Source organism: Eutrigla gurnardus, assembly GCF_963514095.1.
Source record: "Eutrigla gurnardus genome assembly, chromosome: 22".
Lineage (NCBI taxonomy): Eukaryota > Metazoa > Chordata > Actinopteri > Perciformes > Triglidae > Eutrigla > Eutrigla gurnardus.
In genome coordinates this window covers 134,826-159,000 of record NC_139933.1, presented here as the reverse complement: position 1 = coordinate 159,000, position 24,175 = coordinate 134,826, and the positions used below count along the sequence as shown (strand labels likewise).

Here is a 24,175-nt window from a genome sequence, read left to right as displayed (position 1 = left end):
CTAGTCCCTCAATTTGAGACAGAGACGGACTATTTCTCTGAGAATGGTTTCCTCCTGTAGCCGGTCCTGAACATAAGGGTCCAGTGAAACATCCTTTGGTTTCTAGCCGCAGCAGTAAATAGAGGAAGAGAATATTAAGTGCACTTAAGATATCGCCAAAAGTGTCAGAGGAAATGTAGGTACACGTTCACAATGAATGATTGCGTAGAGAGTAAGGTGTCAGACTCCTGTATGTACACTTCCACGTTGTGAGCTCAAAGGGCAACAGATGACTCCAGGATGAATGACCCCCAGGACACACAGAGGTCACTCTGGCAGGCAGGTGTTCCAATCTTTGCTGCTTTCCAGGTTATGTTACACTGAGTGATCTACGTTTCAGATTGATATATTTTCTGGAGCTGAATGAAATCCCACCACAGTCACACTCGCCGCAATCTGGCAAAACATAAGGGATCATTCATAATAATGTCAATGAAAGGGTTTCTCCCTGAGCAATTTCCTCAATAATGACCAATTTAGCTCTATCATTCACAGTAAATGAGCCCATTACACAGGGATGGTAACAGATCGTAATCACTCTCCCTGCATCAGTCTGAGAATATCCCTCTGCATACGACGGTCAAATGACCACCGCTCTCCCTGGTGGTGGAATGCACTTTCACCTCTGACCTCTGGCCACGCCAGAGGGTTGATCCTGACCTCCACGAGAAGAGCAAGTCGTTGACCACTGGCCAGTTGCTCGAGTCACTTGGGCAGTGAGAGGAGATGTGGTTTTCACCAAATGAAACAAGGCTTTATGTTGAAATATGAACAGCTGTAGATAGATGCAGACAGATGCAACAGAAACCACCGGACTGAGCGGCCCTGGAAATGATTAAAGTAATTCCCTGGTCCAGCGTCCATGTGCTCCCTTGTGTCTGTTTAGGTCCTGCATCGATTGCAGATGTATGGAAGATATATAAGATGTTAAATAATATCTTACAAATGTATGATAGCGACCCAGGCTCGACCCCCGAGTTAAATCAAAATGACAGTGGGACATGGAACGTATAAGCACATATCCCTGCCACCTATAAACTAAACAGGCAGGTATTGATCTGGACCATCTCCCTTCAGTGGAGGTCCCGGAGGTTGGGAATGCAATATTAATGAATCAGGGGGGAGTTGTTGTAGGTCTCTCTGTGTGTGTGTGTGTGTGTGTGTGTGAGAGAGAGAGAGCATGCATCCACGCTCATAGCTCATGCAGGGCGACTCCATTAACCAGCTCCGCGATGGCGGCTCAGCAGTTTATGGCGTCCAGGCTCACAGGTCAAGGGGGAGCGAAGAGGTCAAAGATTGTCCATTCCCAAAAGGTCTCCAATCACCCAGTGAATTGATTGCTTACACATCGGAAAAGCCACTGTCCTATGTTAACTTCAAATGTTGTCCCTGCGGTATGACCCCCCCCCCCCCCCCCCCTCCCCAATCCCACCGCCAACTTCTGCAAGTGCTTGCCAAAAGAAACCACACTCATCATGTTTCTCTACAGCCAGGAGCCTGTTGGCTCTGCTCAGCATACAGACTGGGAAAGCTAGTTTCGCTCTGTCTGAAGGTAATAAAATGTGGATTTAAAAAAACAAGATTGAATATGTTAATTAGTGAGCTTTAGATGCTGGTAGGCTAATGTTGTTACGTTTGGACGGAGCCATGCTAGTTAGCTCATCCTGTTTTCAGCCGAAGCTAAGCTGCTGGCTGTTGCTTCAATGATTTAGCATACAGATGAGAGAGTGGTATGGATCTCATCTCACTCTCAGCCAAACAGTCAACTAGTGTATTTCCCAAAATGTCAAATGATTGCACTTCATTTTCCTAACATGGCTCACAGTTTTATAAACCGTGGCAGGCCTCCTTGCAGTTGAGTCGTTGTACCGGCACACTGATTGTGTGCAGGGGACTCCTTAGCAGGGACTGGACCCCAGTTTGGGGGGCTGCAGGATTAGGCCTACTTAGGTGGTTTATTAAAGGTTCAACGCCACATAAGTGACAAAGGAAAACAGATTCCGACTGATGGCAGCTCAGTGGAACGACGGACATCAGTGAATGTTTCAGGTCTATATGCTAAGCTAACCGGCTGATGGCTCTAGCTTCATATGTGAATAATATTCTTTATTCATTAAAATCCTAGATTTGAAAAACATGTTCATGCTGTTTGTGACTTTAACACTTGATTTTAAAAATAAGATTCAAGTTACCATCCACAGCAAATAAACTTTCCTACTTAGTCATACCTTAAAATCACACACAACAGCAATTCATTGCCATTTATTTTCTGATGATCCAGTGTTTATTCTAGAAGGGAAATTATCTGCTAAACAGACGTATTTTTCATATTTCTGGCAGCATTAACATTGGTTTCTTTGAAATAAATACAAAGAGAATGAATTCTTAGTAAAAATGAGCTCAAAACAAATGATTTAGAGTGAAAGTTTTAGTCAGAACTTCCAGAAGAATTTCATATACAAAAGTCTCAGAAAACATCTCAACAACAGTTTGTCATCTTATAAATTAAGCTTTTAGAAATATACAGTTAAAGTTTAAGTGTTGATTAAATGAACTAGAAATCACAGATACGGGTTTGTCTGTAGAAAACATTTTACACAAGCGTTGTATTGGCGACATAAATAACAGCACATTTACAGCACAAAGTAGCTGTGTTTTACATTTGTGGTCCATTTTCTTTCAGCAGTACCAGCTATCCTTCTGTTTATGCTACATCTTTCTTTTTTATTTAAGATGGACAAAACAAAAGGAACTTGCATTAAAAGCACTGAAGAGAACAAATGTACTTCATTTAACTGCATCCACTTGATAGAGGCAAACAGAACAATGCTGATGGGATTCATATTAAATTAAGTTGTATCTCAAACATGTATTTTGAGTGTGCATCATTTAAAACATCCTCCACCAAAGAGTCCACTAACACTTATCGATGAGTTGATTTAGATTGATTACATTTTCTGTAAAAATGTGTTCCTCCACAAAGATTCACATAAAAGCACCATTGTAGATCTTGTATTTACCAGAGATGTGTTTCTTGAAAATAAGTCATTCACTATGAAAGAAACTTAAGAAACGAATAATCGGCTAAAGAAATCTTGGTCCATCAAGACCAAATCTCCAAATGTTGGCATCTTTCTGAAGTTATTTTTCACACACAGGTTTTGCAGTTTTACAGTTTTTGCTCTTAAGTGTTTTGGACAGCGATGAGAGCTTAGCATACTTCTGACACTCACGGTCTGGCCAGCGCTCGTCACATTGAGCTCCTCACGAGTATTTTCACGTCATTGCTCGCTAAAGTGCCTCGTGGGATTGAAGCTCTCACAATCTTTGTTTTTAGCATGGCTGTTGTAAATTTGGAGGAAGGCTGGAGTTGTCATAGCATTAAAGGAAAGAGAATGTTTTGCACAGTAAAAGCTTTGGTAACACAATGTCGATGTCTTCAAGAATGCTACGCACAGAGCTTTTCTTGAGTGAGAAGTGGTTCAGTCCCAGCCAAAATTGTGGCCGGTCATTTGGTAAAACTTTAGATTGAAGGGTCTGTAGAAGTCTCTGAGCCTATGCAGGACCTCAGATGGGATCTGGGGATGGGGCCTGCCCTTCGACTTCCCCAGGCAGCGCGGCCTGCTGCTCCCCTCAGGCTTCTTTAGGCAGGGGAAACCTTTGGTCTGGTTGAAGTAGAAGTGCTTGTCTGTCACCACGCGTTTGAGCCCCAGGAAGTCCTGGACCCGGCCCATCTCGCCTGCTGGGTCCATCACGAGGCGTTCGCCACTGACGAAGAGGAGGCGTGAGAGTGGGAAGAAGCGCAGCCAGTTCTCGAGGTGCTTGGCGTAGATGCCGATGCGCACGGCACTCCAACTTGTGTCTATGAGGCCCGTGGTGGCATTGCGGAAGGCCAGGTTCTGGAAGGACGGGAGCCCAGGAGATTTGGACAGAGTCTGGGTGTAATCAGAAACAGCTCGGGTCACGGGGTCACGCACCACCACTATGAGCTTGGTGTGGCGGCTCATGGAAGAGACACGGCGAGGGGCTTCTTTGGTGATAAAGTAACTGGGGGTCTTCTCCATGGTGATCTGACCCTCCAGAGTGCGAGGCATCAGGTTCCTGCATAACCGAGAAAAGAAAGGTATCAAATATTCCAGGAGAGTATACTTGAAAAATGCCAACATACAGTACTTTCCATTACAAAAGTAACTCCTATAGATAAGAAGAAATACATTCCCTTGATTTTCTGATAATCCTCATAGCATTCCTATAGTGATGCCTCACATGCCTTGAAGGGTTTTGATTTTGTTTTGGGATTACTGCGTAAATCTGTGATTAGAGGGGGATAAACATGACATTAGCTGCTGGCACTGATGGAGTGACCATGTCAGCACAGACTGGGAGGGAGTCTGTGAGCGGCTACTGTAGGAAAACCGCAAGGCTATATTAACCTCAGGAAAGTAATTTCCTCTCATCCACTGCCTCCTCCTAAACAGGCAGGACTCTCCCTCCACGGTCCTTGAAGCTGGGAGACCACATTGCAGTCATACCATTGGTATTTGTAGGCGTACAGCAGAGCTGGAAAAGTTCATCTCAAACTACATTTTTTAAAATGTCCTTTCTTGTCTTCTTCAAGGTAAAAGCTCATCCATACCACATAGTTGTTTTGAAAAGATTATAAATATATTTTACTAATTGGAAAGCTAGTTATGCTACTTTGCTCATTGCTCAATAGCAAGAATAATTAGAATAGAATGAGCTACATTATTACTATTGAACTCAGCCCTACTCCCTATCATGCACCTAAACAACTCCTCAACACACATCACAAAATCTATATTTATCAGTTGTAGGAATTAAAAAAAGACATCATGGTTTAACAAGCAGTCTGCCTGAACATCAACAGCTAGCTTAACATTAGCTCCATTTCAGCCCTTACTGTGAAGTTCACGCAAACCCAGTTTTGAACTAAAACAGGTGATTCCTGAAAGTAAGTTTAAGGTAGGCTAACGTTAGCAAGCTAGCTAAGAACGTACTAGGCTACATGAGCATAAGAGTTACTGAGAGGCACATTTATCCTCTTGGATTCAACAGTACCTCCAGCCCCTGTGCCAAGCTAACAAGCTAACAAAGTGTTTCCAATTGCAACAGTGGACATTAAATATCAAATCATCTTATTTTCACAGAATTGGTGATAAAAGCTTGTATCCCGCGCTGTTCACAGACAGGTGTCCACTGTCCCAATAAGCCACAATACTGAGTCAACATTAACAGCTTTTTAACAAATCCCTGGGTTGACTTTGGAAGGAAAAATACTTTTTACGTCTGAATACAGTGGTTTAGATGATTTGGTGAAACCTTTGGCTTATTACCAAACCATCTGACAGTCTGACTTCTTGTTTCTTGCCCCATCGTATTTTGTTACAGCAGTGTGAATTAAATTGGGGGACGAGGACCAACGTTAAGAAAATAAAAACCCAAGTTGTAATACACTGGTATTATCCTTTAACTGATTGTATAATTGGCTGCAGGGATGCCTATAATGTAAAAGTCCTAAAGTATGCTTTAACAAAAGGTTAGTTGAGTATTGCCTTATGGTGGCCATGTGTTCACATTCAATCCGGGTTGCTGCCTTTGGCCCTTGTTATCATCAGTGGTAGAGGTATTCTAGGCCCACTTTGGCTCTTAAAGGACTGTGCTACCCTCTTCCTCTTGATCTGTACCCCTACTTAGATGTCTTAGATCAGAGGCCGAGAAGACCTAGTAGTGCCTGAACAATCCAACAAACGCTTGCCCCTGGGTCATGTTGGGACGTTATTAACTCTGAAAATCATGAGCATATTCTAGTCCTGCACAATGTGTAAAGTGTCCTGAGATGACTTCTGTTGTGATATGACACTATAAATAAAATAAAATTGAATTGAGCAAACCTCGACCAAAGCCTGCGATTGACTGAGAGTCAATATAACGTGGCAGATCAGACTGTATATAAATTGAGTGAAACGGGAGGAAGGAAAACCTATTTATCGGTATCCTCTAGTTCATTCAAATGCTAATGTAGCTAAAAAGGAATCTTATAGCCTCTGTTGTAAAAACAAAAAATATATGCTGCCAGAAAAATAAATACTTCTGAGTTGAAAGAGGATTCACATTTCAGGCCCAGTTTGTGTTCTAGAAAACTAAGCAAAGAGGAATGCCAGTGTTGCATCTGTGAAAGATCCCTCAGCTAATTCCCCGCTCCCCTCTTCAGCAGGCATGTGGTGACGGTCGGGTCGGCGTCTTCGTGGTTGGTCTGTAAGTGAAGGGCTTATGAGGTTCTGAGCTCTGGTGTGTGGTGATGGAGCCGACTCCCCTCTCTCTCTGATCCAACAGACACAGTCCGCCCGCTCCCGAGTCTCCAAGCGAGTCCGCTGGCATGAAGCTCCGAGGCCAACAGCAAATACACAATTTATGGTATTCATAAGAAACCCCTGAGTTGCATTACGGGCCGAGGCTAAACAAAAATCTGGAGTAATAGAGCAAATATCAAAGGGGAGAAAAGTTTGGAAAAACAATACTGTTTCTATGCTTAGTCTCAACATTGGGATGTATCACAATGAGCGTTTCAGGCCAAAGCGTGAGCTGCAACCTATCACTCTGGAGCCAAGTTTCTGAGGCTGTGGGTCGCGGCTTTATTTCTGCTCACCACATGACGTGAGTGGCAATATCGTTTTTATGAATCTAAAGCTAGATTTCTCATTTGGATCTAAGGGCAGTTTAACAATTCTGCCTTTGAGAGGGAAAAATCCACCCTTTGATGCTGTTATTCTCATGTGTCCTTGATCTTTGAGGTTCTTTTGTGGTAATTGCATGCGGCTCTGGTTCATCTACTCCTTGTCTACCTGTGTTTCCTGCATCTCACACACTGAGTCCAAACAACCCTCAAGAGAAGAGCAATTAAGCATTTCCACTACGGAAAAAGGGAGCGGTGCGTCCTTTCCCTCTGGTTTAACCATGACTGGACTTTAAGTGCTTCTTTTAGCGATGATTTTCTCCTGCTATGACTCGTGAGCATCAATGCAGAAAGGTGGCTGCAGAAATGACCCCTGTGCTCTTAAGGGACTGGAACTAAAACTGAATATTTCATACCGCCTCCTGTTGAACATAGTTGTCGTGGCTCTGGGAAAACCTTAACTGGTATCATCTTTTTATTTATTTTCATCCAAAGGAATGCAAATAAAAACCCCCCACTACATGCAACAATGTGGGCCCAGATACGCAAGATGCAAGATATTTTCTGTATTTGAGTTTTTTTGTGCGGGTGCAGAGAAATCCAAAGCTCACAACCAGATGTGAAAGCAAGAATACGAATGTTTGAGCTGTTTGGTGTCTAGCAAGCGTGTCTATAGCACTATATGGATGTTTGATTTCAACCAATCCACCTAATGGAAGCCACAGTGGTCCAGTCGAGGCTGAGCGGAGCTCCCATTGACATCGTGTTTACGTTCTGGACCTTCAGCCTGTAATCACAGACCAGCCCGGCTACAACAGAAAGCCCAGGAGGAGGAGGATGGGGAAAAACATTGGGATGAAGAGGAAAAGAAAAGACTGGGCAGGGATGAGAGGAAAGAGGAAATGAAAGGTAAGCGCACAGTTGGAGAGAAGAAAAACAACAGCAACGTAATCCTCTCATTAACCTGGAGTTGCTGCTCTGAAGCGTCTAATCTGTTTTCTCTGTCATGAAGATAAAAACCTGGTGTTTGTTGTCGTTATCTGAGAGCACCCTTTGTTTTCATCACACCTTTACCGTTAGCATCTGGAGCAGGAATGCAGTCGTGTGCAGATGTGCGTCTCTGATGTGTCCAGAAGCCTTTCACATGTCCACATCTGAGCTGCTCTTTGTGGGTGGGCTGAGCTTTATTAGCCTGTTGAAAGCACTGCAGGCTACTAGGCTACTGTTTGTGCATATGCTCTCGACACAACCGGAGACAACAAGTGGTGACTTCATGTGTGGACAGCCTGTTGGAATAGAGTTTTCCATTTCTGCCTGACAAGCAAATCCAGGAAACTACAAATTTGGTAAGAATTGAGTTAACACCAGATTCTTTTGACATTTTTACTACATCAAACAATACTGTGGCAAAGAAATGTCAAATTTCCATGAGAACACTAAGCAAAGTTTAGATCAACTACAGTAAAATAAAGGCCAAACTGAACTCTGAACTCTCTCTCAGTCTTGATTGGTCAACTGAAGCTACTTGCTACTACAAATCCCAGCTAGCGAGAGGTGAGATTAGCCACCGCTAGCCTAAGCTAACTGTATTTAGTTTCTTCGCATCCAACTAGCAGTACAACTTTGGAACACATACAACATTTACATTTACATTTAGGTCATTTAGCAGACGCTTTTGTCCAAAGCGACTTACAATAAGTACATTTGTCAAAAGAAGGAAACAAAGAAACCACAACGTATCATTGCCGATAAAGTAAGAGCTAAAAATAGAACAAGTGTTAGGTCCTCATCTGAGTAAACTAGTACCTTAAGAGCAACAGTGCTACGATCAGAGTGCTATAGGTAAGGGTTGTTGTTTTTTGGTAAGAGTAGGTTATCTAGCCTAGCTTAGCCGAGAAGAAGCAACTGCTAACATCACACTGTTTGCTCAGGCTATAGGGGCATTTCATCATTTTTAGAAGGTCGGTGGGGGTGTGTTAGGGCAGAAAATGCCAGTGAGCTGGATTATGGGTGATTTGATACAAGGGAATACAGGTGAAAATATTATCCCAACTTTTTAAAAATTCTCTTGCAACTATGTGAAAGTGCAATACTAAATCGCTGAAGTAATCAAATCAATATTGATATCAACATTTTCTTGATATCAATCAATGTAATTTGAATTAAACTAAATATTTATTACAAATAACAGACTGATTGAACGATGCATAGCAAACAGAGATACTGCACATTTCATCACCATGAATTAAGAATAACTTCTAAGAAAAAAACTGAAAACGTTTCTTAATGTTTCATATTCAATTCTCTCCGTTTAAAAGCAATAAAACAAAGGCAGTACCCTTTTCACTGTTTCTGTGGTAATTATTTCTTTCTTTTTAAATGTGTGCGTGTGTGTAAAGTAAAGTAAAGTAGTAAAGTAAAAGGGCACATGCACTTCATTTCTGTTTACACCCATGCCTCTCTCTTTCTACCATGACATACACACAAACACACACACACACACACACACACACACACACACACACACACACACACACACACACACACACAACCAACCATCTGAATGGCCTTCCACAGGATGGATCCACATCTGGGAGTAATGAAGTCCTCAGTGTGTGTGTGTGTGTGTGTAGATGAGGGAAGTGTTTCTGGGTTAGGAAGTTCTTCAGAGCTCAGAAAGCTGTGATCCATACCGGCTCTGCTGGGCCCGAGGCCAGACCCCTGGACCCTCCTAATCCCCACCAGCCTGCACTCTTCCACCCTTTAGGTCAGAGGCAGATGGTTGTGATTGAGAGGGCGAGACCACCGGGGATCACGGGGGATCATGTAATGCAACATGTCATCGTGTGCAGATTTCTCTGTCGTACGCATTACTTCCTCCCTCCCTCCGGTTCTCCGTCATTCACCTCCACCTTTCCCACCTTTCCCATCTCCCTCATGCAACGTCAAAGCCTCCACCTAGCCTCCACTGTTTCCTTCAAAAGGAGATTGGTATGAATGCATTTGACAAACACATTACAGAGGGAACACAGGGAGACAGATCCAGTCTGCCTGCGTGTGTTCAAAGATGTGTAAAAGCTGCTGCGTGGAGGAAGGTTTGTCATTATTGACGCAAATACAGGGCTGAGGAGCTCCTGTGGGCTGATTAGAGGTCAGCGGCACTGTAACTCAATAAAAGGGAAGGAAAGTAGTACTTCTCTTCTGTGTCTGTTGGCCATTACATACGTTGGATGATGCTTCTGGCCAAAACTGTTAAATGTTTCCTTTATATGTAAAAATAGCATGTCTTGCTTTAATTTGAAGGTATCCTGTGTGTGAGGCATTCGTACGTAAACTGCTTTTCATTGCACAGGTTTTGTGTTGAAACCATTTCTGAGGATTTTGTCGTAAAGAAGAAAATATAGACATTTTAAATACCACATAGAATGCAATTAATACTGATATTATATTATTTATATAATATATTATTAATGAATTTAAAAAATAAGAAAAGTAATGTATTGAGGTGTTTCAGTTTTTGTAATTAGTTTTACATTACAATAATGTTTAGTAATGTTATAAATACATTCACATGACCCGAACCCAGATAAGCAGTTACCCACTTCTGAAGATTGGCACAGTTTCTTTATTATATCAACCCATGTTGCTCACACCTGATTTTACTGTATGTCACTTCAGTGTGTGTGTGGCAGACCGTTACACACTCTGAAGGTTACCGCCTGGCTGACACTCCAGCATGGTGAGCAGGACTCTTACCATCGATGGGGTAGGTCGGTAGGAAAGAGCTGACGAATGTGTCTAGCTGAGGGAAAATAGAGGCGTAACAGTTAATAGAGACATCAGAGGGCTGCTGAGACCGACGAGTGAGAGAGAGAGAGAGAGAGAGGGAGGGAGGGAGAGAGGGAGGGGGAGAGTGAGAGAGAGAGAGAGAGATTTTTCCTCTGAGAAACCAGGGCAGCCCCAATGAAAGAGGAACATCTGTGTGTGTGTGTGTGTGTGTGTGTGTGTGTGTGTGTGTGTGTGTGTGTGTGTGTGTGTGTACTGATTGCTCCCACCCTCCTGACTTATCAAAAGGGAAATCTGCATTGGTGTTCCTGCTGGCCCACAGTGGCCTACTTGTGGCTTTATCTCCAGGCTGCCGGGCCCCCGGGGGCCTCGGGGCCCCACCCTGCTTTCATCCGATCTCCTGAACCAGGATGGACAGATAGAGTAGATCCTGACCCAGGAGGGCATGATGTCAGTACATGACTAAACATGGTACTGTTATGGTTTTATTAGGTCACAACATCCTAATAGTCTTATATAGACGTTTTATTTTGAAACTCCAGAGCGGAAGTAGACCTTGCTACAAGAGGGTTAATTTGTATTATTCACGCTAACAGGTGAACTTCAGAAAAGTGGATTCATGATGGTTTTGGTGGAAATACGAGGTTTTTTATGGTTAATAAGCACCTAGCTGTTTTTTGGTTATGTAAGGAAAATAGGAATATTTCTGCTAATTCTTTTGTGGTGAAATGTTTGCATTCACTTTATGATAGTCGCCGAGGTAACCTCACCTGTTGACAACGAGGTTAAATAATTAGCTGCCTCTCGCTAGCCTTCTGATTCGTATACTTAGGACTAATACAGCTAATATTATTAATAAAAAATAAAAATGTTTACTATATAAACAGCAAATTAATGCTGAACCAATTAGTCACTTTCTTAATGAGAGAAAACCTCTAATTCTTCGTACTCAAATGTAAAATGTATTAATAATCTTACTTCATCATAAATATAAGCTATTAATGTGTAATAGCCTGGCTGAACAGCACTAATTGGTTATATTTAGACACGTGCAATTAATTATGAAGAATATTTGATAACATTTACATAAATCTGAAAATCTGAAAAACGTAGGCAAGGAGTTCCAGAATACAATGCAAGTTGCATGTAATAGTTCATCCAGTCAACGATTAAATATGAGTCAGCTTGGACATATTTAATGTTTGAGTCTGACTGGCGGCACAAAACAACCACGTTTTCACTAATTAAACACACAAACTTGTGCTCGTCTGAGGACTACCCAGGTCCTGACCAATAAGAACACTCCATACTGTCTGATGCTTAAAAGCCTGCCACTCGTGTGGTTTCACTGCTGCCAGAGGCCCAGTCTAACAACTGGACACCTCAGTGCATCTATGGAGCTCATCGTGAGGATCGGCCAGCTGCATTCACACACATCAAACATGGAGGACGCAGTGGAGTCTGGACGGACATGAAGCGGGAGCTGCTGTCGCTTTCAAGACCTCCTCCCATCGCAGCGTCTTGTTTGATGGTTTGCTTGTCCTCAAATGCAGCTCCAGCTGTCTGTGCCAGAGTTTCAGGCATAAGTAATCTCATTTCCTGGCTAAGCCGGCACAGATATCACCGACAGTCAGCCGGTCCTGGTCGGTGAAGGCAAAGCGACGGGAGCTTTCTAGGAAGGTCATAGCGAACAAAGAAAGGTGTGTTACTCTGTGGGATTCTCACGAACCCTCACCCACCCAGGGAGTCAGACATTAGACAGAGACACACACACACACACACACACACACACACACACACACACACAGTCAATAATTACCTGCTTCTGCAGACACTGTTGGTTAAGTGAGTTTCAGTATCAGCCTGCCCATGAAAACCAAACAGCAGTAACTGTATGACTGTCTATCTATACGACAAAATCATTTATTCAAATATATCACCAATTGATTTTTTTCATATAGAGCAGGTCTCGCTTGTACTATACTGTTCTCTTTTTAATAAAGTCATTTCCACTATTGTCTTTTTCCAAGTGCTTATTTTTTCATTTCTTGACTAATTTCCTGTATGCACATTAATCTGAAACAAAAGGCCGGCGATGACCTCAGGCAGAAAAAGTAAAAGCAAATGAAGAGAAAGAAAGAAGAGAAGAAAGAAAGACGCTTCTTTTTAATGTGGTGGCTCGTCAGTCGTCCTGCTCTCCGTCTGACGAGGAGAGGCAGACTTTGATGAGTTTGTGGCTGAACAGAGTAAAGCAACAGCGTGTCTTTAGCATTTTGCTCATAAACACTCTCAGTCTGATGGTCTGGAATTCAAACCCAGACCATTGAAATTAAAAGATCCGCCACAGAGATGAACAACGCAGACTTTCTGTGCTCTGTAACTGATTGGTGAGGTTCCTAGTTTCCCCTCGTCCTGCATCTGATTCCATTATTTCTGACTGGATGAGACATGCTGGGAGTCTAAAGGTCAACCAATGACGGGCTGTCAAAATATTGATGACTGAGTTGGATCAGACCGTTTTTTCCCCACTGAGACAAAATCCATACCTGTCCCATACCATTCATCAAGTCATGTTTGATTATATCCTTACACTTTTCCCAGCTTCATTTACACATTCATTCAGACCAAAAGCCTTTATATGTAAATAGCAGCACATGTCATGTATATTAGCTCATGTTCACGCATATAACCGAGTTGTTTCTACACCTTCAAATACTTGCAAAACATTCAACCCTATCTTCTGCACAAAGCCTTCTTTCTTCCACATAGATCTATACATTTCCTATTTTTACCAAATTCTTGCTGGAAAGCTGCTCTTTCCCCCCAAAAAACCCTTTGTCAATCTGAAAAAAAATCTGCAACATGCAGCTTCCAGGAATGCAAGCCAAGAGGAATTCAAGCGGAGAATCCCCTGTGATTGGTGAAAAAAGTCTGACAGGAAATAAAAGCAGGACATTCCTGTCAAGGTAGCTGAATGATACAACACCCTTCCTGAGAGAGACGAAGGGAGTCGATATGGACAGAGATGTATGGAGAGCTGCTCTAACAGTAGCGAGGACTCGTCCAGTGGCTTTACATTACACCATTTGAGTGACCTGAACAAGCCAATAAATCCCTAAATCCAACACTCAGACTATGGGGTATAAATGTCAGCAGTGGAGGGAGTAACAGCTCCTTGTCAACAAGATGGAATATTTAGAAGTTAATTCATTTCTGCTGCAGCAGTGTGATAAAGCCAGAGGGAGGGAGATCAATAGAAAGAACCTATTTTAGGTGATCGATATCGGGAAACGACATTTATATCTACTGGGTATTTATTGTGTCTCTTAGAAACGGGGCGGGGGTGTGGATGGACCTACGGGGGTGTGGACGGACCTACGGGGGTGTGGACGGACCTACGGGGGTGTGGACGGACCTACAGACCTCAGCTGAGCCGAATCACTGAGCCCGAAGCAGCGAATCCGAGCTCCACACATGCTCCCACTCACTCACTTTGCACACCATGGCTGTGTAAACCCTCATTCTGCGCCGCGAAACCACAGGATCCTCTCCAGTGGATGACAGAGTCAAGGCTTTTCCACATATAAGCATTTCCAATACGACAATTTGCCAAATGCTTCCTTTAAGGATGTCCATGTGTTTGACTTGGTTAGCAGCTGAAGACCGAAGCTCTGGCACAGACAGCACTTTGAAATGAAGAGCTCGATCAGAGAATTCATGTTTAAAGTGATACTTTCCAGCCCAGTTGCAGATGATATTGTTGGCTTTGCATACAAATAGCTCTGTTTCAAATTGATATTTGTGAATAACTGGGTACTTAACATGTAATTACACAAAATGAATGACATTGTTATTAATGCATGTGATATCTGTAAGTATGGAGAAGACACAAGGGCAGAAAGGGACAACGTTAGAGGAGGATGTCGAGATATCTCAGTCAATACGTGCAACGTTAATACACTCACTGAATAGTACCAGTGAGGTGTGCGAGACTAAGGCCATAATCCATCCACGTACCCACAGACGAAGTCGCCCGTGCACTATAGGCACAAGCTTTGAACATTTACATCTGTCTCATATAAAAATAAAGAAATGTCCAGTGACTCCAGTGAACGGCCCCGTGGGGGCAGTAAGCTTCCCCTATAGCACTTCAGACTGAGACCGCTCCTCATAGACCCGTGCTATAAATGAGGGGATTGCTGGATGGGGGTTGTAACTCATGCTTCATAAGGCCTTGTTTAACTGCAACTGGGGGCATAATCCCTCTCAGCCACTCTGCACGTCCCTGAGCGGTCCATGTTAATGCCTGACCCGTCATTACACCGGTCCAATCCACAGTGTTGACACGAGCTGTCAGCGGATTAGGACGGAGCGAAAACACACGTTTCATTATGCCTTGAAAAGAGAAGAAGAGTTATGAGAGAGGTGAAAACGTCATATCTGTGTTGAAGCTCCCGTCAGTTTAGCATCAACAGGAAGCAGCAACGTTTCAAGCCTTTCTAGTCATGTTGCTTCAGCATGAAACAGAGATCAAAGATATGAAAATGCAAAAGGAGCCGTTCTCTTTGTCACCAAAGCTCTTACGTTATCCAGTTAAAAAGTATCAGTTTGTAACGCCGTTGTTTCTGATGGTGAGCGTGGCAGCGCAAGGTTATATGGCCAAAGTTAAACTAAATTGACCTTTGACCCGAGCTGACCTCCACAACGTGCATCCAATGAGATTCTGGCACTGAATGATTTCTGCAGGTATGCGTCAATAATTCTACTGAAGACTTGTAAATCTCTGATCCATCAGGCATGTAGCTCGGTGGAAATATTATATTATATATCCTCATAATATATATGAGGATGGGGACACACAGAAAATATCCAACCCGACTTTTTGGATTGGACGGGGTTTTTACAGTCCTGCCATGGACACAAATGACATCTTTTAATTTATGTTTCATGTCGGAGCATGTCATGTATTCATTGCTGGTATGTGACATCTTGGATTCTGGGAAATCATGATCGGACTGCCCCCCCGAAAACAACAGTTAGCTGAAATTCTACTTTGTTCCTTCAACGCATCCTTCTGTATTTTATGAAAATGATTGCAAACATTGATCTCTGTTCTGCCTCCCGTTCTGTCTCATCTAACTCATCTCTTTATCAAACCCTCATCTTTTCCCACATTCTTCCCCTCATTCGTCCTCTGTTTATTTACTCTCTCATGTCATCAGACGGTCACGTTTCTGACAACGGCTGCTTGAAGAGGTTCTCATCTTTATTTAAAACACGCACAGACGTATGCATCTCTCTGCGTGTCTGCGTTTGGGGGGAAAAGAAAATGGAGGCTATTTGTGACAAACTGAAATATTGCTGTCAATCTTCCAAAGCCCATTTGGGCTGATCCTCAAGCAAACACCTGAGTGCAGGGGTCATCCATGCTACCACCATCCACAACACACCCGTCCCCCCACTGGGATCAGACTCGTGGCGAGGCCCCGGGGGACCAACACTGGACACTTAGGGAAGCAGTGCGTCAGCTCAATAAACAGCAATTTATTGGCAGGGGACTGAATACGCTGCCATCCTCGGAAGCTACGAGCCGGCCTCTGATTGGTGCTGACGGATGTTAATGAAGAGAGCGAGGAGAGACGCCGTGTGCCACAGGATGGGTTATGAAAGCATGCTTCACCCGGACGAATACGTGCTGAGTGTCTGTGAAAGAGCATCATCTGCTTATCATCTCTCATAATGTACTGTTTTAAAAGGAACGGCAACTTGAAAAGGCACCTAACGCTCTGTTTTCCACTGTGGTTGGCTAGAAAACACTTCTCGACACAGATGACAGTAAAACGTGTCAACATCGTAATCTGAAGTCATCATCATCTACTAACATCAGACCGGTCCTCATCAGACAAGTCCAGACCGGTCCTCATCAGACCAGTCCAGACCGGTCCTCATCAGACCGGGGATGAGCTAGGAAATTAGAATAAAGACACTAACGTAGCAATGAATGATAAAAGACAGATCGTACACATTTTGTAGTTGACAGATGTTACATAAATAAATAGATTCATATGAGAGAATCTACTTGCCCTGATCTGATTTGACATTTTACGACCAAGGTCCAACCCATCACTGGAATAACGTCCTCACATTTCTGATTCTACAGGTTTATTCACATGTTCAGGGAGAACTTCCAGCCGTCCGTGACTTGTGAACTTTGACCCTTACATGATTAGACTAGTCCGGCCATGTTACTTATGAGTGATTTATTAATATGTCATTCATAATCTAATTGAAGGCCTACCTGTACCAGTCCAGCCCCCTCTCGTAGAAGCGGTCGAAGAAGTGCGGCTCCGAGCCGACGGCGCGCACGTCCGGATGGATGCGCAGGAACTCCAGCAGAGCGCGCGTCCCGCCCTTCTTCACCCCGATGATGATGGCCTGAGGAAACGTCTTGCTGCCGAAACTGTTGGCTATAGACATGTTGTTAGCTGGGGCGTCGCTGTCCGGCAGGTCCGACAGCTGCTCCCGGACCAGCTGAGACGCGTTATACGCTTCATGTCCATCAGCGAGTCTGCTCGGGTCCCGGAGGCGGCTCTGCTGCTCGTAGACGGGCCTGGGCAGCGAGTCACAGTATCCGTTGAGGCAGTAGAAGAGGTAAGTGAAGAGGATGATCATGGTAAAGAAGACGGACAGCTTGGACTGCACCCTCAGGTGTCCGAAGTTGAACGCAGCTCTCCATTTACTACATCCCATGAGGCGCAACCCTGAGCATGAGGACACCACGCAGGAAACATGCCGCATGAAAGCACCTCATGCTGTGTCACCGGCCCTCAAACCGAGAGCAGCTTTCTTTAACAAGAAGAAGAAGAAGAAGAAGAACAGCAAGTGGCGCAGAAGTTGCCCCCCGTGCGTCAAAAAGCTCCCATGCCCCTCCGCGTATCTCTCTCTCTCTCTCTCTCTCTCTCTCTCTCTCTCTCTCTCTCTCTCTCTCTCTCTCTCTCTCTCTCTCTCTCCGGTTAGCTCATCATCAGAGGCAACTTTTAGAGTTGTCCAGAAGTTGAGCAAAGTCCCTGCTCGGCTGAGAGGTGTCTGTGCGTCCCGGTGTGACCGCGTCCCGCAGCGCGCCGTGCGTGCGTCCGTGCGCTCCCGTATGGATACTCCCGTGGCTCCCTGCAGGCAGCAGCGGCTCTATAGGAAACCCTTCACACCCCCTTCCCTCGGACTGCCAGATCCACGCCCTGTTCACCAAACACACGCCCCTCCGTCCTCAGCCGGGCCCCGGGCCACACTGAAGCAACGGCGAGACATAATCAGCGTCGCCATGTTGCCAGAGAGGGAGCAACTCCCAAAAGCTTAGCCTAGAGAGTCATTAGATGAATGGCAGGTAATGCGTTGGGAAGGGAGGGTCATGTGTGGAACCTGATGAAGAGGGCTTGAAATCACCACATCTACTGAGGTAGTGGCCAGGAGCCACCTGCTGTCTGCTAGCCCTCCTGACCACGCCCCCATGGAGCCAGCTATGACATGCACTTTAACCTTTACACTCCTCCCCAACAGGGGCAGACAGGTGTGTGTGGTCATAAACATGCACTAACCCAGACCACCACTACTCTATTAGTGTTGAATAAATACAAACCCTTTAAAACATTCATGGGAGTTTAGTTATTTTGGAATAATATGCTGTCTTTGAAACCTACCCATTAGTTCCTGAATGTTGCCATGACAACACAATGACACAGACAGAGAAAATGTTGGGATCCCTCCCTCCTCGCGATGCCAGTGGACCGGAGCTGAAACACTTAAATACAGCCCTGTTTTATTAGCAAAAAAATGTATTTAGCAACTATAAGATGTTTGACGGCTGCACTGTTGCATTAATAGAAGCCACTGTGGCGTTGACTCTCTGAAGAACTACAGACAGCTCCAGCTACAGACAGCTACAGACCAAGTGTTTGCTAGCTGGTAGATAGCCTTAGCTGAAGCTACAACAAAATGTACTTACTGGTTTTCCTTATTTTTATCTGTAATAAAATGATGATGATGAAATCATATCAAAATCAAATAAAAATCATACACTGCCATGTGATGAGGATCAACCAATCAAAGATAGCTTTCCTTTCTTCCATTAATATCAGTCCACGAGAATATGGAGAAGTTAATAGCTAAATCTAATCTCTTTAAACTGAATGGCTAGGAGAAGCCTGGGATTGAACTGGCAACCTTGCGGTTGCTAGCCAACCCGCTCTACCTCCTGAACTAAACCCCCCAACTAAACAAAGCTAACTAGTCAAAATGGAGAAGAAAATGACAGGACAACAAAGAAAGAAATGAGGTTTTGGTGGCAGTCCTATCAAAAGTCACCTTCTCAAACCCCCAAGGGGGGGTTTAGCTCAGGAGGTAGAGCGGGTTGGCCGGTTCGATCCCCGGCTCCTCCTAGCTGAGTGCCTGGTGTCCCTGAGCAAGGCACCTCACCCTAATTGCTCCTGACGAGCTGGCTGTCGCCCTGCGTGGTTGACTCCACCGTCGGTGTGTGAATGTGTGAATGAATGTCAGTCTGTAAAGATTTGGAGAAAAGCGTTATATAAATGAGGCCATTTACCTCTGATGTAGGTTACTAGATGCTGCTACTGGAACCACGTTCCTGTTCCTCCTTGGACTGCGAGGGTGGAGGAGATGACATGGTGGAGAGATTCATCGTGGGCCGACCCAACCCATCATGAGCCTTCAGTGTCAGACGCTTCACAAATGGATGCTTCTGGATACGAAACCCATTTTGGAGAATAGTTTTGGAACAATATATGTGTTCCAGTATAAATCACGATTTATTGGCACTTTCCCCCTATATGTTGAACTATAAGTGAGGCGCGACATGGCAGCACATCCATATGGATGATAAATCTGAATGGGGGTGACAATATTTATCGACCCGGCCTCCTCCAACCTGGCAGCATGTCTCTAAACACAGAAGGCATCATTTACCCTTCTGTACTCTCCGAGCACTCCTCCATATTGATCCACTGGGATGTTGAAAAACAATCGGAGACGCGCCACTCTCTAGTCAAAGTGATCAATAATGTGGGCTTGCTTGGTTTCGTTTCATTATATAGTCTGTAGTGGATTTACTCTGCTTTGGGATCATCTACACAGGATGCAAGCAGAGAATCTACAAACAGATAATACGCTTATTGCCCCACATTAACAACGGTATTGGTCTTACCTTTCACAATAAAAGCCCCAGACATATGCGCAGCATGGCTGCTAACCAGGGAACTTAAATTCACTCACAGCATTTCCATATGCCAAAGAGAAAGTCTGTCTTTTATTAGGAGCTCCAGGCCACGCACAGTGGAAATACCGATATAAAGGTTAACATTAAGACGGCCAGGGAGCAGTAGAAGAATGTGCATGTCCAGTTTGGTCCTTTGAAAATATGGTCACTCAATTAAGACCAAATATATTATATACAATTTTCAACGTGACAGTTATCTGCTTGTTTTTCATTGATACTACAAACTGCCATGGTGGGACACAAAACTGGATTCATACTATCACGAGGCCCCAGTCATATGAAGGTCATGAATATGCTATAATTGATTCATCAATGACATGTGCAAAGGGATAAAACAATCTGTGTTGACTACATTGAAGTATCTGCAGCGTGTGTTATATATCTGTATCAGCCATCAGGTACAGTATCTGTCTACACCTCCATGACAGTCAGAACTCCCCACACACACACGTGTAAGGTGTGTGTGTGGGAAGGCAGGCAGCTGTACAAAGATCAGCGGTGACTCCTCGGTAAAGGACCAGTTAGTTCAACTTGACCTTACAGCTGTCCTGATGGAAACGAGGTGCTGGGATGTACAACACTGGCTTCCTGCTTCCTCTCTTTCAACACTCCTCACAATAATCCCCTCAGTGTTTCAGCTCAGAGTGAACACACCTGACGAGACAGAGCATTGTCCCAGGGTGGGATTACTGAGGACACGATGCATGTGACGAGCTTCACATACTGTTAACGCACCTGCATGGAATGTGTGTGTCTCTCTTACTGTCTTATTGTTGCAGTTATGATTGAATGGCGTAGGATTATAATCAGCTGGGAGCTCCCACAAAGGCATTTTCCTGCTGCCAAATGGACAGCCATGTTTGTTTGCTGGTTCAACGGTCCGAAGACATTTGTGCTTAAACCACTGTGGTGCTGAGGCACACCTGTGGCATCCGCTGTTCTGGACACACCTCCTCGTCGCATCAACATCCAGGGAGAAACTCTTGGAATGGCTGCCGCCTCCTTCAGCAGCGAAACAACACGGCATCAAAGATGTCAACAAGAAGTCAAAGCCTGGCGAAGGGAGTCTGAGATCGTTACACAAACGGAGCGAGAGCGCCCATACAGTGCTAGCATGTGTGCGCTGTTAGCTGTGTGTTGTGTGAAATGCAGTGGCAGGGCCACAATGGCAGCCGTAACTGCAGGGCAGAGCTCTGCGGCCAGCTGGGTAAGTATAGGGCACAGCGGCACCACACATTATCATGGGTGTGGCTACGAGCTCGCTGCTCAAAAAGGTTTTCAATTGAGGAGTAGAGAAGGTACGTCAAGTACCGGCATGCCTGCACAGGATGGCAGCCTCGCCGTGTGACGCGGAGGTGATAATAACAACACTGTTCACCTGTTTCAGGCTGAGTCACTGTAGCTCCCAGACGTCCATCCTGACGCCCTCCTGGTTTATCCTAGTTCCACTTGTACTGCAGGTCTTTGTGGTTAAACAGTGGCCATCGTCTCCAATAAAAGCTCACCGTTGTTCTGCCTCGGCCCTTTACACTTGTCTTTATCTCCTGGCTGATTTTCTTTCCCCATTTTGCTTTTTCATTGCATGATTGCAAGCATTTCAGGGGAAAGCGTCTTGGTTGAGAGGAAAAACTGGAGGGAAACCAACAAAATGTGATTGTTTAACTTAGTTCCACTAAGTGGAAACATTCTCTCGCTTTGCACTGAAACAAATATTTGGACTCTCATTCAGTCATTCTAAATGTATTGTCTGTGTAATAGAATTGGGGGAAATCCATAATGATGTGTTGATATATGTTGACAGCATGCTGAGCCATCACATGCCTCCAGCCTGACATTGCAGGAGGAGGTAGGGCTTCAGGTGGGTTGAGATGCAGACTAAACAACAGCAGTGAAATCAGCTTATCTCTTCACATCTGATATCTGATGCTCCACGATCGAGAGAAGTAACATTCAGTGAGATGATGGGTTGTTGTAGGAATTCTCCTGCAATACATGTATTTCAATGAATCTAGATTAAAAAAGTCATCTTTTCTTCTCTTTTCTTTTCAAACAAGACACTTTTTCTATTGGGTTTAGTGTCCACTTTTCAGGAGCAAGAAGCCATTTTAGAGACTGTTAGGTTTGCAAAGGTTTCTTGAAGCCGTTTAGAAGTCCTGTCTCCATAGAAAGCACAAAGCCTTGAACTGAAAACCACAAATATCATGGCACGAAAAGAAAAGAGGAAAGTTCAGACAATATTATTATTGTATATTGGATTATACATGCAAGTTTTCTTTGGCTTAGTCAAAGTTCAGGGAAAGCTTTTACACTTTTTTAAACTGAACCAACACCAAACCACATTAATTACATTAACGTTAATTGTGGGCTTTAGAGGCTCTTCCGGACAGAGCCAGATCCAGTCTTTGTGCTACGCTATGCTAATCAGCTGCTTGATGTGGCATCACCTTTTGATTTGTGGACTACGGTTTTGAAGCCTCGAGTTCGGCATTTAAACCATCGCCGAAGCTACAATGTAAGCATAAACTAGTTCCAATGGATCATAACTCCATTCAGAAAACAAGCTTTTAAAAGGTGTTTATGGCCCTACAGACCAAACAAACCATGACTTTTTACAAATTGTCATCATTATATCCTTTCAAAACAAATGTATTGTTTATTGCAATTACATCACAAACAAATAGTTTACCACTGTAGTAAACCAGCCGATGTGGCTTGCTATCCACAGTGAGATTCAATAACCCCCCCCCCCCCCCCCCCAGCACCACCACCACACTTTCTCCTGGCCGTTGCTTCATCTTCACGTGAGTTTGGACAAAAACAAGCCATAAAAGAGATCTGAGCACAGGTGACGTCAGGCTCCTTTAATGACAGCAGAGCTATCAGCTGATCTGTGCTGCATTTCACAGCAGTAAGCATTCAGCTCCTTTGATAGGTTATCTGACAGATGTAACGCGAAGTAATAAGGCCACCCTGCTAAATCTGCTGATTAGTACTCCACTCTAGCTGCAGGTTATTCCAGTACAGCATGTGTGTTATTGCGTGCAGGAATCCCATAGTTGACCTTCTGTTTTTCCTCTGCATCAAATCCAAACATTGAGCCAAGAATCTTGGTGTGCACGCTACGGCTGCTGTGCGATTTATGCCCCGCGTATAGAGGGTTTCCAAAACCATACAGTTCCATGATCTACAGTCATGATGTCATTCATGCAACAAAAGCTGGCCTATAATCATTCTGGTGACTTTTTCACTGCTGTGAAATTCCATGGAGCAGGATGATCTATCAGAAGCCGGACGCGGCTGTAAATAGAGAGACGCACCACGCTGGTAGATCTGATCCGAACCCAAGGACAAAATGAAAAGGATTATAGCCAACGTCCGTCCCTGACATAGTGTGTGTGTGTGGATGCCCAGTTATAACTTCATCAACAGAGAATCCTCCATTTGGTTATTGGACCAGTGAAGCTGCAGAAATCAATGGACTGTGGAGCACAAGGGGCCTCAGGAAACCAGCAAGATCTTCAGCAGTCTCACCACACAATTATACCTCTATGAGTCTGACCCACAGAGAGAGAGACAGGCAGCCTAAACAACGTGACCCTGTTAACCACACACACACACACACACACACAAACACACACACCCCAATGGCTGCCTTCAGAGCGTATCACCGTCGCAGGTCTTGCAGCAGAGGCCCAGAAAAAGGCTCCTGATTAAATAGTTTTGGAGCTCCACGGCTTTGAAGCCAGTCACTGTGTTTTGGTGCTTATCTGCTCTCGGGACTGAAGATAACGCCGTTTGACAGCACTCAGAGACCGTGTTTACATCGGCACTGTCGGAGGCGAACACGCCGGTGCAGACGAGGCTCGGCAAAAGGCGAGAGGGCGATGATTGGGCAGATGGAGCTCAAACCTGGATATGCTTCTACCTGCTGCTGCCAGACGTGCCATGAAGCACTCTGGGTAAACTTTGTACCAGCTCATATCTGTTCCTGCTCATTTGATGTTCTGCCAAAGGGTCAGTACCCGCAAATAACGTAGAAAGATACTCCCTCACTTTGGCAGTGGAAATGCAATACATCTTGGTTTTATTTGCCCAGATTTGAATGTAGAAAATGGAACTTAACTTGTGGCTAAAGCATCCAACAGTGACATTTATGAAACAGCTGGGGTCCCCACGGGTTTAAGGTGTCAACCATCAATGCATGAAGACAATCTGCCTGGTCAGGAAAGTTTACATTAGCCATCTCCCTCGCCTTCCCTTACTTCCTGCCATCTGTCTTCTTTTAACCACAAAGGCATAAAATACCATTTGAAAACATCTTTGCAGAAACAACACAAAAGGCTTCTTCAATGTTTTTATTTGGGTGAGCA

At 44.3% G+C, this 24,175-nt stretch overlaps 1 protein-coding gene across 1 annotated transcript; it reads right to left on the bottom strand.

Moving 5' to 3' along the window:
• Nucleotides 1–2,367: 2,367 nt before the first annotated feature.
• LOC311032813 (heparan sulfate glucosamine 3-O-sulfotransferase 6) lies at nucleotides 2,368–17,648 on the bottom strand. Its single transcript, XM_084039863.1, has 2 exons — nucleotides 16,818–17,648; nucleotides 2,368–4,140 (listed from the first exon to the last, which is right to left on the bottom strand). The coding sequence occupies exons 1-2, from the start codon at nucleotides 17,315–17,317 to the stop codon at nucleotides 3,522–3,524; spliced, it is 1,119 nt and encodes a 372-aa protein (XP_083895989.1). The 5' UTR covers nucleotides 17,318–17,648; the 3' UTR covers nucleotides 2,368–3,521.
• Between the last annotated feature and the right edge of the window lie 6,527 nt (nucleotides 17,649–24,175).

Coding starts and splice junctions, on each gene's coding strand:
- LOC311032813 (XM_084039863.1), bottom strand. CDS start 17,317: ATGCGGCATGTTTCCTGCGTGGTGTCCTCATGCTCAGGGTTGCGCCTC. Junction 4,141..16,817: donor AGGGGGCTGGACTGGTACAG/GTAGGCCTTCAA, acceptor TCGGTTATGCAG/GAACCTGATGCCTCGCACTC.